The 15,393-nt window shown below is 43.2% G+C and overlaps 1 protein-coding gene across 1 annotated transcript in view; it reads right to left on the bottom strand.

The window, feature by feature from the left end:
- Positions 1–2,424: 2,424 nt before the first annotated feature.
- The window catches only part of LOC311268908 (polypeptide N-acetylgalactosaminyltransferase 10-like), an 86,582-nt gene continuing 73,613 nt past the window's right edge, over positions 2,425–15,393 (bottom strand). The window contains exons 9-12 of the mRNA XM_084372856.1: positions 10,477–10,698; positions 10,271–10,387; positions 6,725–6,874; positions 2,425–5,669 (exon numbers count right to left, since the gene is read on the bottom strand). Of these exons, the coding sequence (XP_084228982.1) occupies positions 5,505–5,669; positions 6,725–6,874; positions 10,271–10,387; positions 10,477–10,698 (654 nt within the window). The 3' untranslated portion in view covers positions 2,425–5,504. The remainder of the gene's footprint in view (positions 5,670–6,724; positions 6,875–10,270; positions 10,388–10,476; positions 10,699–15,393) is intronic.

Below are 15,393 nucleotides of genomic sequence, written 5' to 3'. Positions count from 1 at the left end.
AAACTCACACACACACACGTACACAACACGTGTGTGACCGGCCCGACGCCGGCCGCGGACATTAGAAACCTTTTTGCTCTTATAAAATGAGATTTCTTTACATTGCTCAACGAATTTTAGTCTGACCGACAACGACATGGGGAAAAATCATCACAACAACGACAACAAAAAAAAAAGGCAGCACGTTTACACCGAGCTCATCCCAAAAACTGTGGAAAAAGTAGCGTGAAGACGAGATTTTATGCTGTTAAATGGTTTTTCAATGAGTGGATACAGGGTCGTTAGAGATTTCAATACTTTACCACAGTTAAATGTCACCTAAAGACTCAAAGCTCGACCCAAGTTACAGTTTGATGTAATGTGCAACAGAAAGGTACAATATTAGACGTTCACAGGCTTTCTCAATTAAGAGTTCACTTCAAGGATACAGTGAGCAACATCTTGGGCTAATTTCCAAAGAAAAGTCATTTAAGTCCCATTTTTACAGCTCAAGTTAACGACACTGTAAATGACCACAAATGTTCATAAACACTTCGACTTGGAAGTAACGTAGTGATTTTAGGACGCACACGTTTCATAAACCGAACCAGACTGCAGCACACATGTTATATTGGAACAGTGATAAATGTCTTATTGAGCTGCTTCCTAAAGCTGCACTGATTGATATTTTTTGGCCACTTGGAGGCAGAAGATCTCCACTGACGGACACAGACCGGACCTGCTGTCATCTTATAGTTGTTGCAGCTAACAACAGCGATTTTATATTTGATTTGAAGTTATGTTAATGTCCAATAACTACGGTTACGTTATGTTTGTGCCCATGTCCGTTTTGTTTGAACGGATTTCTACAAGACTTGGATTTCGGATGAGAATAGATCCTTTTACTTTTGGTGCTGATCATGATAAAGCCAGTGAGTACAACTGATGCAGATCGAGCAGATTTAAATGTTTAACTTGATGTTGGATGAGGCTCGACTGAATTAAAAGGGACTGAGGAGAAAAGAAAATACTTTTTAGCTGCTAAACGTTCCTTATTAGGGGAGAACGGCTGCCTGCTGCTGTTGAAAACGAGATGATTGTTCCTCTGAGACTGAACTCATCTCAGCTGAGCTCCAGAGTTTGGCGATTTTCATGGTGATGAGCGACTCCTTTCACATTAACTTCTTTTAATTTATTTCAATAAAATCTATTTGTGCATCTTTTAGCATTTTGATTTGTAATGAAAAAGTTAAACGTAGCATGACTATAACTCCAGATACAAGGGGAGCATTAGCGACCTTGCTGTCATGTCAGCACAAGTCTAAAAACAGGAATATTTGACTTTCAGCTGCGGTGGTGAGCAGAAGAATCCACCTTTCTCTGTTAGAGTTCAGCCGACATGAATCACAGTCAAGTTTTTTATTTTCCGAGACACTGTGGCCGCTCTGTGAGACGGGCTCGGCGGACTCAGACAAACCAGATGTTTTCAAACTGTTCTGATGTGGAAAGCCCAACATGTTGCTGTGTATCCAGCTCTTTACACAGCGGTGTCCCTCAGTACAGTGTCGGTATTAAACAGTCCTTCACAATAAAGTGACGTGATTGAACAGCGCAGGTTGAACTTCTGATCCAAACAGCTTTGTTAACACTGTGGTGTCACCACGGTGTCAAAAGGTCAGACAGGTGTTAGGTTTGGTCCCGTAGTGGAGACTCTGCTACAGCAGAGACTCCTGCTCACCTCTTAACAGTCTGACAGAGTACAAGTGGTCCACAAGGTCAGGGTGGACTCCACACACAGAGACAGGTGACCGGACTGATACAACAAGAGATTTTCAAACTGCAACAAAAACGACGAAAGACGACACGTGTTGACTGGGCAGTTCTGCATATACTGATAATTACTCGTGACTTTGGTTTTCAATTCAAACTTCTGACGTTTCCTCTGGAGCAGATGAAATATCTAACGGTGAAGTAAAGCAGACAGTTGGCTGAAATATCTCAGGGATGTCATGACTTTATAAAAAGACAACAATGGATGAGTCAGAGAAACTGACTCTTACTGACAGATTTTAGATTTCAGTCTGACGGTGACGTCCTCCTGACTGATTACATTTGGCTGATATAATCGCGACAGTTGAACGTTTTCTAAGTGGCATCGCTGAAATCACTGGACTCAAATAGTCGGCCGATGGCTGCACAGCCAGCTCCAGTCACATGGGGGCGCTCATCAGTGTTTTGCATGGACTCTGTAAACTGACTGTGGGAATATAATAGCTGTAAATAACAAGATACGTGAAATCGATTTTTATTTTTTAGCTAATTTTATGTTCAGTTCGAGATTTATCTATCAATTATTTATTACTCAGACTGAGATATCTGGTTCAACAGTTTCTGATAAAGAGATATAGACTTGACTTTTATATTTCGTGTGTGTGTGTGTGTGTGTGTGTGTGTGTGTGTGTGTGTGTGTGTGTGTTTGTGTTTGTGAGGTTGAGATCCTATCCTGCTCCAAACTATCTTCATATCGACCTGTAAGAATCCATCAGTCGGCCTCTGATACTGACGTGAGTCCAGATCAACTTTTTAATTCAAACATCTACAGTTCAAGCTGCTGGATAAACCTATATGAGCTCAGACTTTCAGTTTGAGTCGCATCAGCACAGCCAGTGATGCAAAGTAACTAAGTATATTTACTCAAGTACTGTACTGAGCTACTTGTACTTGATTATTTCCATCCTCCACTACATTTATTTGATAACTTTAATTACTAGTTACTTTGCAGTTTGTATCCTGCATCACAGTCACAGCAGTGCATTTATCAATTAACTTATTTCTAAGGCTGATAATCAGTCGAACGTTAGTTAACTGTTGATACATACATGTAACTATATTCGGAATTTATTTCTACTTTTGATACTGAAATATGCCATTTATTTAGCCAGAAAAGTACTTCACTACATTTAATATCAGATACTCAAAGTACCATTTATATGGGTGACTTTCAATCTTACCAAAATTACATTTTAACACGATATCTTTACTTTTACTCAAGTACGATTTTCAGGTACTTTTTACAGCTGCGGCTCCATTTCATCTTGATAAACTGTCAGGAGATGTTTGAGTTGATAAAATCTGCAACTTTAATCAAGATTCATTTGGAAATGTATCTTTTCTTGCTTTAACATGTTTGTGTTCGATACTAATTATCACCTGGAAGGTTTTCTTCAAACCCACACGGACAAATGTCATTTTTACCAGAGTACATTGTTGATATTTTATGTTTCTGCCAACGTTAAATTTGTAGATTTCATGTGTTTCACTGGATATTTTCCAGGCGTGTTTGTGGAGACAGAACCAGGTATTTTAAGCTGAAACATGATTTTGTGCCTCAACCTAACCAGAACATAAGCACAGTTTCAAGTTCAAGTTTCAACATATCCACAATTTTGCAGAAACGTAAACTGCCAAGATTTATTCTGCTAATGTCACCAAGTTAGCCTGATCAGCGACTTCCGAATACTCTGACTGAAGTATGTTTGAGGACATTTTGTTTTTGGTTTCACACCAGTCGAACTGAACACAACACCTGGAAGTGATGATTGAAACGACACACGCTGTACATTGTTCTGCTTCACATAATCGGATTAGAGAGCGATGCAGGCGACAGACCAGAACATCCCAGAACATCACGCCGAACAAAATCATCATCGGCTGAACGACGGGATCAAAAACAAAAACACGACAGAACATTTCATTAAAAAAAACAACAACAAAACAAATTCAAAAACAATAACGACAATAATTCCCTTTTCCCATGAAAGTACTTTGGATTGAACAGGTCGGGAAAAACAGCACAACAGCATCATGTCATGATTAAACAGAACGGAGGTCTTTCTTAGGGCTAAAGTTAACTTTTCAAGGCAGGAGGAAAAATAAGGTGGAAAGAGTCTTTAGCTCTATTCACAGCCAGCAGATACATGTGTGTTCGTTCAGAAAGCAGAAACCAGCGGTGCCTTCAGTGTCCTCGCCAGAGTCGAGGTCGAGTCAGCTTCAACTCCAGTTCGGATTTCAAGAAAAGTCCAGAATTGAATGAATCGTCCTCTACGCTGAGATGGACACACTGCACCACACACACACACACACACTCACACACACACACTCACACACGCACACACACACACACCTTACATCTAGTCCTCGACGACAAGGCACTAAGATTTCATTCAAGTTTATCATTACACAAGTGCTTTATGCATTTAAACCCCCCACATGTGTCTCGATCCCAGAGCTACCTCCACCCGTCTCTCCTCCTGCTCGCACTGTACGCTAAAAGTGATGTGTCAGCTCGGCGGCCGGCCAATCAGGCGGCCCCTGCTGCGAATCAGCCGGCCTGCCAGTCACGTAGCTAGTCATCCAGCCAGGCAGGCAGTCGGGCGTCTTTGCGGCCCTGCCCGCTGCTTTGCGCCGCGACGTGACCCCGCGCTCAGCCGTGTGTGACGAGGTCGTTCCGGCGACCGATTGGGTGGGGAGCAGCGAAGGGCGCACAGAAAGCAGGGGGAGACTCTGGGAGGCAGCTCATGTCACCATGACCACCACCACCACCACCACCACCACAACAAACAAGCCCTTAGCCAGCAAGAGTTGGCCCGCACAAGAACGTGGCGGCGGAACGACTCATCCATTAAAAAATAGCGAGGAAAGTACAGAATAAAAAAGGAAAAAAAGGAGCGTCTCTTTGTCGACTTCCTGCTGCTACGTTCAAAGCAGAGAGAAAGAGAGCAGGCCAGCAGGAACTACAAGTTGTGGGGGAGCAGGAGACACGAGGGAGTGAACGCGGGGTGGATGAGGGTTGTAAAGGAGAATCAATTCACCAGTTGATTTTCAGAGTGGTTCTGCCCGACTTCACCCAGGTGTCAGGATGACTTTGGCTCAGTAGGAGCGCTGTCCCCCATCCCCTCCCCTCCCCCCCGAGGGAGGATGTCAGAGCTGGAGAGACATAAGGGGATTTGAGAGGGAGAATGAAGAAGGTGGGCAAAGATGCAGTCATGCAGGCAGATAGAGACGGACGTGCAGGGAGAGGCGAAGCAGGAGAGACAGGACGGGAGAAAGAGATGGAGACGGAGGATAAAGGGAGACAGAGAGGCAATAAATAAACTTTAAAAGGAGACAAAAGAAATAAGAAAGGAGAGGAGAGGAGTGTGAGATAACTAATCAACAGCAAAATCAGGGAAGCGAGACGGACCGACCGCCACAGCGACGCCGTGACAGAACAAATACATCTCACACACACAGTCACTTGAAAAACACACACCCATCCATCAGAGATCAGTCTCTCCTCTAACTGATGTGTTTAACCAACTCCCCCCCCGCAGGTATCCCATCCTTCCTCACCGCCAAAGAGAGGCAGCCGTCACCTCAGGGGCAGGTAAACGGGGAACTGGAGTAAATGTAAAAACCCCACTTTCATCAGCGGCGGCAGCAAGTCTGCCTGCGTCAGGAGTTTTTCTTGTGGATGCTGCGGGGCCTCAGTTGGCGCCCTGGTTGAAGTGATCCAGTACGGTGGAGTTGGTTCTCTCAAACAGCCACTGCTGGGTGAGAGACGACGGGTCGCACGTGTTCATGAAGATCCGCCGCTCGTTCGGGCTGCAGTCGATGCAGCTGTTACTGACCGGGTGGTACAGACTCTTATCCTGCAGGACGGAGGGAGAGAGAGGGACAGGAAGGAATGAAAAACCAACAAAATAAAGCTTTTATTCATGTAAACCTTTAAAAGCCCACTGGTGATTTTTTTTCGGTCCACCACAGTCTCTTCCTGTGGTGATGCAGTTGCCAGCAGGAACCTTTTCAACACTGTTGGTGGTGCATTCATTGACATTCAGAAGTCTTAAAGCAGCGTTATGTATTCTATCTTAAAATAACAACTTTGCAATCATTTAAATGTTACGGTGGACTGTAACAGGGTTAACATTTAACAAGTGAAGCCATTTATCTGTATCTGTTTATCAGGAAACTCATGTGAATCACTGAGGGTTGAGGCAGAGCAGGCCGAGGACATCAGAGGGGAAATCACAAAACTTTGTTACCATAACATATAATTCAGTTTCACCCAAATCTGTTAGAAATGTGTTTTACAGTAGAGTAATCAGTGGAGCCCTCTGAGCCACCCGCTCACTGCTGGTAGCTGAGGATTGATGGGTGGATGGCACGATAAAACATGACTGGATTTTCATATAAAAATACAAAACGATTCATAATGTAATGTGTAGTCATGTTAGAGGGACCTCCGCACTCCTTTGCATTTAAATGATTTTTTTCGAGCAGTGCTCTGCTGAGCCTTTATCGTCTTTTCTTGTCTTTCAAGTGTTAACCGCTGCAAAAAAGCCTTTCTGTGACACTACATTAAATCCTACAAATGCCATAAAAATACAAATGTGGCCTCCTGCACGCCGTGTTTTTTGTAATAGCTGAGCTTAAATGCATAACAACGGCTATAATGAGGTCCTGTGAATATCCATCAGCTGCAGGGCACGTTCTGTCTCAATGTGCACAACTCTGCAGAATGATTTAAGACGCCTTCAAGTCATTTATTTTATTGCAATTATGTTTGGAGCTTTGTTGTTTTGTACAGAAAAGAAGGAACGACATGTTCAGAGGAGACAGACAGACAGACAGACAGACAGACAGACAGACACACACACACACACACACACACAGGTAATGTGTTTACAGTCGGGGCTCTCGTTACCTTCCTGTAGCGCCACAGCTGGTTGCCCTTCATGCCGTGACAGTCGTACAGGGTGACGGGGCTGTTGTGGGAGATGGCGTCGAAACACACTTTTTTAGTGTGCATGGGGTCGCCGACACGGATGTCCTCTCTCCAGCCGAATGTGAACACCTGCGGGGAAACACATGTCACAATCTTCATGATTTCATGTTAAAATACTGAAAAACGCCCAGTCGCCATGATAAATAGCTGCAAACCACAGATATGTTCGAATCTGTCGAGCTAACTTTAGATGTCTAGAGGTCAGTGGGGCCAAGAGTCAAGACAGGTACCAAGCCAGAGACCACTGTTCAAGAAGCTGTTTCAACATTTGTGAAACCACTGGATATTTTAAACGAGACATGATCTTAAAAAGTCTTTAAAAGTTTGAAGATTCGACCTTCTGTTAACTCTCCATTAAGACACGAGGCACCAAAATATGTTCAGTGTTGTGCCCTCATTTAAAACGTTAACCTCCATTTAAAGTAATAACCTCAAAGCAAGAGGAAAGTTTTGACTATGAATCATCTCTCCTCCCTTCAGACTCTGGTGTTGACCCTCGCACTCAGTTTCACTGGCTGGACACAATTAAAGTTTTACTCCTCTTTCACAAAATGTCAAGGTTCCCCTGACTGAGTTTTACTGTAGCCTTTGCATTCACTATCATTGGATGGATATTGTGTTTGGTTTTACTGGCTTTTAACTATTAATCCATTAAATGTAAGTGTTTGTTTCTGTCTCACCTCAGATCTGAAGCCTTTGTGGGTAAAAAACAAAGCTAATGCTGAAAACTGAGCAGCTAAAAGGTTCAGTCTGACTCGCGTAGGCTGCTGGGTGATTTTATAGGCTAATCAAGGTTAAATGTTTCACAGGCTTGTGACTTTACAGCTGTATTGAGCTGAAAACAATATAGCAGGTACGTAATTCATATCATCATTGACTGTATATATAAGGTATAATCACCAAGGTCAAGAATGAACCTCCACACTTCATAGGAGAAAAGTTCTGAGTGCTGAGAATAAAAAGCTAACAGCCATTGAGATTGTACGTCAGCAGATCTGAACACAAAGCAACTGAGCAAGCTCCATCCACAGATGAAGACCGTGTGGTGTTGATTTAATTAGAATGAATTGGAAAAGGCTGGTAAAGACTCATTTATACTGAATGTCTGCAGAGCTGTCGGTCTGAACGATGATGTTTTTTTCACGCCGAGTTGTCTCCTCACACTTAGATTTAGTTGTTTTTAATTGTTAGTTGGAGCTGCAACAATCCATCGATTAGTTGTCAACTTTCAAATTCATTAAGGAGGAATAACACATAAGATACGATATATCTGTGATATCCGCAGATAGCACTGGCCAGTCCATATATCGGTCGGACAAAACGCTCCGATTCCGACTTGTTAAATGTGAATATTTTCTACTTTGTTTCCTCGTCTGTGACAGTTCACTGATTATCTTTGGGTTGTGGAGAAAACAAGACATTTGAGGACGTCATCTCGGGCTTTGGGAAACACTAATTGACTTTTTTTCACCATTTTTCTGACATATAGACCAAGCAACTCATCGATTACTCCAGAAAATAATCAACAGATTTATCAACAATGGAAATTACTCTCCACCTCAACAAAGTTTGAGGTGGACCGAGACAAAACACAGACGGTGAAAGCGTTTCCTCTGAATCTGAACGCATGTGACAAAACTGCAGTTTAACACATGATATATGTCGTGAAGATTCCCTGTACCGTCTGCAGAAGCTCCCCAGAGTTCACTGATCATCTATATTGATTTATCTAAAAACTGCAGTGAGATTGTGATGACTCGGCACACTGAGGAGACTCGTACCGGACGCTGAGATTGATGATCGTCCCTTTTATCTAATTGTTTGTCACCCTCCGTCCGTGGCATTAAAAACGACCACGATGAGCTCAGCAGTCAGGACCGGTGACTTCTTTTGCTTTTACTGCAGTTTTTAACTAAAACAATTCTACTTCCCCATATTTCTGTTGTCTGTGATTTAATTTTGGACCTTGTTACAATCTCGTCAGTGGCGTCCGGGCGGCTGCCGCTGCTCCAGCTAATAAAGACTTTGTGAATAACTTCCTCTTCTCCTCTCGTACAGAATCAAAAAGCCCCCGACAAGGACAGCTGCCAGAGGCCCTCCTGTGATTTGCAGTGAATCCATTTCTCGCCCCGGCTGCTGAATACAGACTGCAACTGTGACACAGATTAAACTACAATGCATCTTCAGATTAAAGCAATTAAAGTGTCAGAGCTGTGAGGCGGCAGTATTTCAGCTGAGGAAACAAAAGGGGACGTTCAATCCATTAAGGTTGTATTATGAGCTCGAGTTTAAAGATCCTCAGTGTGACGCGCGAGAACAAACAGACTCCTTTAGAACAATGAAAAGATGATGAAGCAGCACAGTGTGTTTGTGTGTCAGCGTTAGCTCCACTGACATTAATGTGTGTTTAGCATCACTGACGAGACAATCTACCAACAACAGAGGTGATATCTCAGCATTCCTCTCGGGATGGGAGCAGGAAGATTTGCCCCGATAAACTATCATCTTTTACTCACGGTGCTCGGAGAGGGGCCGGACACTGCGGTCAGACCGATGGTGTGTGTGTGGTGTGTCTTTAAAGTGGGAATATGTGCGCAGGTTTCCTGGGCCAGGTGTGACATCGATGAGCGATGCAGCAGCGCGACTTGTGCTGAGAAGTTGAGATTTTTTCCCACATGAGAGCAGCACAAACCTGCCGTGCTGGTCCACAGGAAGATAACAGTTTTGCTGGCGACACGTGTCGGTGTGATCGACTGCTCAGTTGAACTGTTGTTGTTGCTGTTGTTGTTGTATCTTCCATGTCTTGAGGAGCAGAAGCTCAGCTCTTATCTGTAGTCTTGCTTGCCTCGCCTGCAGTACTTGTTGCTACATTTTTTAAATTTTTTTTATTAAACCAGCCCGGGGATGTCTTCTTCCTCGCCTTCACCATTCTGGACACTGTCGAGCCAAAGCGCGGGGCTGTTTGCTGGAGTGTATGGCATTTGAACATTGTGTCAATATGTATTTTTTTTCAGGCAGAAGTTGCTGCAGAGCTTCTGCAGTGAGACTAAAAATGCTGCACATGTCGAAACACTTCAATCTCGAACCCAAACTCTGCATAATATAAAGTTACATCGAGTGCTATCTGGGCAACGTCTAACATAAGTTTACTTTATATGCTAATAAATTCATTTATTCAACATATTTGTCAACGGACATTTTGGTCGTTGATATTTCGCGCCGTGGCCTGATGCTTTAAATAGTTTCCATCAGCTCCTGTCGAGATGTTTTGTGAAACTAAATGTTTGGAAAAATGTTCAAAAGCATTCAGCAGGTGATCGGACGTCATCTCAAATGTTTCCAACAATGTTCAAACCAGAGAAATCCACAGGTTCACTCTTGGTAACGGTGCGTTCATTTGGAGAGAGTCCACCTGACTGTTGACAGACTTCATTTCTATTAATTGATATTTGATTTGCAGCTCACCTGTCCGTGGCTCCAGCTCACCTCGCCCCGGCCCTTCACGCAGCTCTCCAGGCGGATGGGACTCCCCGACACAAAGTGTTTACTCTCCATACACATGTTGCTGCCCACGTTACGAACCTGCAGCAGAAATACACACAACAGTCATTAACGAGGACAGAGCAGACACTCAGCACTATCATCATTAATGTCTGTAACGGTGGCTGTACCTCTCCCCACGCTGCAGCAGGAGGCTCCACCGGCGGGTAGTGTTTGGGCAGATCCCAGGCCACCTCGCTCATGAACCACTTGAAGTTCTTGCAGTTGAGGTGGTTCCTCAGCTCCTTCTGGGCCGCCATGTCTCCCGCTGACAGGTGGCGGTACTCGGGCCGACGCTGGTAGACGTACTCGGCGTATTCGTCCATCCACACCTCCGCCACGCGCTTCAGATTCTGAAAACAGAGTCGACGTCGGGTAAGAAGTCGACATCCAACAACTTACAGAGAACAATAAAGAGAAAAGGAAGAACAGGGACTGAGCAGATTTATCTCTAAGATGCAGGGTCTCACACAGGAGTAGAGGAAAGAGGAAAAAGAGTCGAGCAGCGACACGAGGCAGAAAAATAAGTGACTTAGTGGTTTCTACATCGACGGGAAGTCATTTAACGCTGTGAACATTTTGTTATGTGGTGTAAATGTCACTGATTTGTCGACTCTAAAAGAAAAATCCTCCCCGCTGTGCCAGACGGTTAAAAAAGCACTCCGACTTCAAAGCACTCGAGTGAACTGGCTTGTTAGCAGATCTTTGTGCTCGTGGACATGAAGTCTTCATTGAAACAACAGACGAAGCCGTCGTCTCTACATCCTGCCATCCTTGATGTTTTGATTGATCTGACATGACAGAGTGATCAAAGCGGCTCAGCAGAAAGGCAGCCAGTCATCACACAGGACCTGTCGTCGCCTCCCAGAAGGCGAGGGGTGAAAAAATAGAAGCGACTTGTCTCGAGTCATGACGGCAGATACGACACCGAGCTCAGTTATGTGCTAATTCACAAGGTGGCTTCAGAAAATACTTAATTTCTGTCTCTGGTTTTTATCTTTGTTTCTCTCTGACATTACCCATCACACCATCTTATGAAACACTGAATTATCGTCATTTTGAACTGAATAAATTTAGGACGATGATCCTCGGAGCCAAAAAACATGACCTTTATGAACAGAAAGACCTTTTTCAAACCAAGAGTGTCCAGAAATGTTCCTAAAACAACTCCTGCACTGCTGGGAAATCATTTAGAGCCTTTCTGTTCTTCTGGTCGAAAGAAAATTACTTTAAACTATTTTGATAATTGATTATATTTTGATCGATGTATTCGGTGGTATGGTTCTGTTCTGGGACCTCCTTGCCCTTCTCCGTGTGCATTCATGGGAAGCCTAAGGCAGGGAGAGCAGCCGATGGAGTACAGAGCAGAGCAGAGCATCAATGACATTGATTAGTCAGACACAGCATGAAGAGGAGGAGCTGGGAGGAGCAGCAGCGGCAGGACTGTGAGCTGAGCTCGACTTCGTGGCCTGTCTGAACAAACGCTACGCTCGATGTTTGGCAAGTTGTTTTGGTTTGTTTTTGTAATACTTGTTTCAGCCACAAGAGGCTGAAGTGCACCAACACACCATGTTCTCAACATTCATGTTTTCTTCCATGTGAGTTTTTCTCCTCGTTCTCTAAACACAAGGTGCTTACATTGTGTGGCAAGTTGTGTAACATTTATGCACATGAATCTTTCGATCAGATATCCACCATTTCAGCTATGATTCCCTCAGTATAAGAGTTCATGTTGAACTTTAGATGAATGTGAAATTGTGCTCAGGAGACTATTTGTAATACACTAAATTCTTGCATATTGTGAGTGGGATTATTTTGTGAAAAAAACAAAAATCTGCACCTCCCAACACTTTATTTTCCAACTGTTTTTACAGATGAAGAAAGAAAATTAACTTAGGAAAATGATCCTTGTGAAACAGAGTTGTCCAACACGTTTGCCGGCATGTGAGGTGATTTTGTGTGTTTGAATTTTTGCAGTTTTTAGGTGTAAATCACTGCTCTGTATCTCAAGTGCACTTTTTTTTGGCTCTCCTTTAACTTTAAAATGCTTTTTTAAGTTTATATCATGTCACACGTCATTAGACCACAAGAAAAGCAGCTGGGATTTAACTGTCAAAACTCAATGTCATGTCAAAATGTGTGCAAAAGACTTCATCTAATACACAAAACTTATCAGACATGAGGTCCCATTGGCTCTTCTTCTAATTGTTACATTTCAGATTGAATAAACCTACAAGCAGGTGATCGCCAGAAACCGTAGGCAACAACAACTGCAGGGCGGACAGCTTCCTCAGCAGCCTCTTTGAGCTCAGACAATTGCAAACATAAAAGATTTACACCCGAGCAATGGGAAATTCATCCATCTGAGGCCTGTGGGGTGTAAAAGAGTAGAAAACACAGAGCCTGTCAGCCTCCGAGGGACGGATGCATGTGCGAGAATACAGATGGAAGCAGCCTCGCAGGTATGGATGGTGAAACGAATGAGAGCACATCCAGAGAGCCTTCCAGGAAAGTAGAAATACAAATCTTCTGCCCTTTGGAGGTACAGATGTAGAGGAAAAAAGCCTCCAGCCAGCCACACACACTGTCTCACACACACACTGTCTCACTCACACACACACACACACACACTGTCTCACTCACACACACACACACTGTCTCACTCACACACACACACACACACACACACACACACACACACACACACACACACACTTCCTGTAGCATAGCTCATTGCCTGCAGCTAAATTTGCCCCCTCCAGGTGAAATTGAGTTCAGTGGTTACATCTCCCTCCACGCCGCCGGAGCTCAGGGTGTCTGGTGCTGTTGGAGGGACGCCACTGCTCCTGTGGTGTTTTGTACAATAACTGTGGTATTAATTAAGTGAAAGAAAACAGCTTTTCTCCTCATGAAAAAGAAAACAAAACTATGACACGGGTGAGAAACGCCTGAAAAATCAAGAATAGATTGATTTTAAAACAGTGAGAAGGAAAATAAAGATCCGGGTTTAATTCTCACCTCAGGCGAAGATTTTACAAAAACCATGACTGGAGCTTGTGTCGGTGAAGCGTGAGCTACAACACAGACCCGACTAAAGGAAAACTCCACAGGAATAGTTTAGCAAGTCTATGAAGCAGGAGCCAGCCTGAGGACAGAGTAAAGTCAGCCGTCTCTACAGGTACAGTTTGTTGTCTCATCACAGTAATTACTCATTAGACCTGCAGTAACTGATTTTTCTTTGGTCACTTGACATTTCATCACCTTTTAAGTCAATATGGTGATCTTTGGCTGATTTTCAAACCCAGCAGTTAGAGAAATATGAACATTCATTGAGACTGTTGTAAAAGGCAGCCAAAAGTGGTACTTAAGTAAAGATATTAAAATATTACTGTGGTAAAAGTGAAAGTCAACCATGCGGATGGTACTTGAGTAAAAGTCTGAGGTACATTTGATGTCAGATATTTTAAGAATCAAATGTAAAAGTAAAAGTAAACTACAATATCTGTGTTTCCTGATGAAAATGTGTGTGATGTGGCGAGTGACGCGTGCAATAATCAATGTTCTTAATTGGCAATTTTCTTTTTATCACTAAAAAACTGAACCTTTAAAATCAGGATGATCCAAACAAACATGTAGAGCAGATGATCTGCAGGTCAGAATATCTCTGCAGCCGACAGTTTTTCTTTCTCACGCCGTCTCTCACATTATATCTTTATCAAACTGCTGCTTTTTGGATGTGAGTATTGCACCATACTGAGACTTCGATAATATTTGGATTAGTCGTGCAGCCGCGGCCAAAATCAACAAGAGAAGAACAACATTTCTTCTTCTTCTGCCTCGTCCTCTTTCAGTCGCCAACAAAACTTTCTCCCTCCACAGACTCTGGATCTGCTCCCAAACTACCTTCAGTAAAGCTCTTTGGATTTAAGGCATTTCCTCCTCTATCTCTGGCCGCCCGGCAGTTACATTTTAAAATATTCAAACAGTTTCACCTGTGTGAAAACAGACTTGGATGAAGCTTCTCCACCTCTCAGCCCATCGTCTTTGATGGAAGACACAGAAAATAAAACAAAAAACGTCTGAATAAGACGAACTCTTGCATTTTTTATCAAGACACACAGTGTAATTATCTCGGCTTCACTCCTGACGCCGTCCAGTCGACTAAAGTAAATCAGCATGTTGTGTTTTTTTTCTAAGCACAGGGGACTGACAGGATTCATCCCAGCCTGAGGTACAGTAAGTAATTCTGAGTTGTTAAACCTGCTGCTCTTTTGAGATCAGCATTCATGCGGCCTCAGTGAGGAGCTAATGGTCAGACCGACGAGGCAAAAACAAAGGCCAAGAGGTTTAATAACATATTCAGCCGAGCCAAAACAGAGCCGGGTGTCAGCCTGAGTCATGCATAATGAACACTGTGCAGCTACAGGCCAGATGAACTTTATTATTTCTTTTTTAAAGATTTCTCTCCTGTTTCAAAGTGTCAACGCTCACACAGAGCGAAGGAACGTGAGCTCGTTATCGGAAAACTGGAAGTTGACGGTGGAGACACGAGTTTGATACTTGAACTGGAAGTTAAAAGATGTAAAAGCTGCGACTGTTAAAGTCATTTTCACTGCAGGGCCTGATGCAACAGCACACTGGAATGATGATTAAAGTGTCATTTCACCCAAATTACAAAAAAAAAAGATTTTCCATTTTCATACTTTCAGTTTATTTATGACTGAGTATCAGTTGAATCATTTCCGTGCCCCAGACCCTCAGAGCTTTGATCGAGAATCAAAGCTTCTCTGTTTGTTCTCCTTTCATCATTTAAAAAATTACCTCACAGACGGAGCAGCGTTTATTTTCAGACTCACAATGAAAGGTAAAAAAACCCCCAAACAAATCGTTGCAGCAAAACCAGAAAAAAATTGGTATTTTATTACAAGCTTTCCACGTAGCTGCTAATGTAGCCTTGAACTGCTACTGCAGCATCAAACAGCAATGAAGAGCTGATTTTAGGAAGTCTGCATTTTTTAAACCACATTTAGAGGTGGAAATGCGATTAA

This window comes from Pagrus pagrus (genome assembly GCF_965226575.1).
Source record: "Pagrus pagrus genome assembly, chromosome: 14".
NCBI classification, from domain to species: domain Eukaryota; kingdom Metazoa; phylum Chordata; class Actinopteri; order Spariformes; family Sparidae; genus Pagrus; species Pagrus pagrus.
This window is presented reverse-complemented; position numbering and strand designations above follow the sequence as displayed.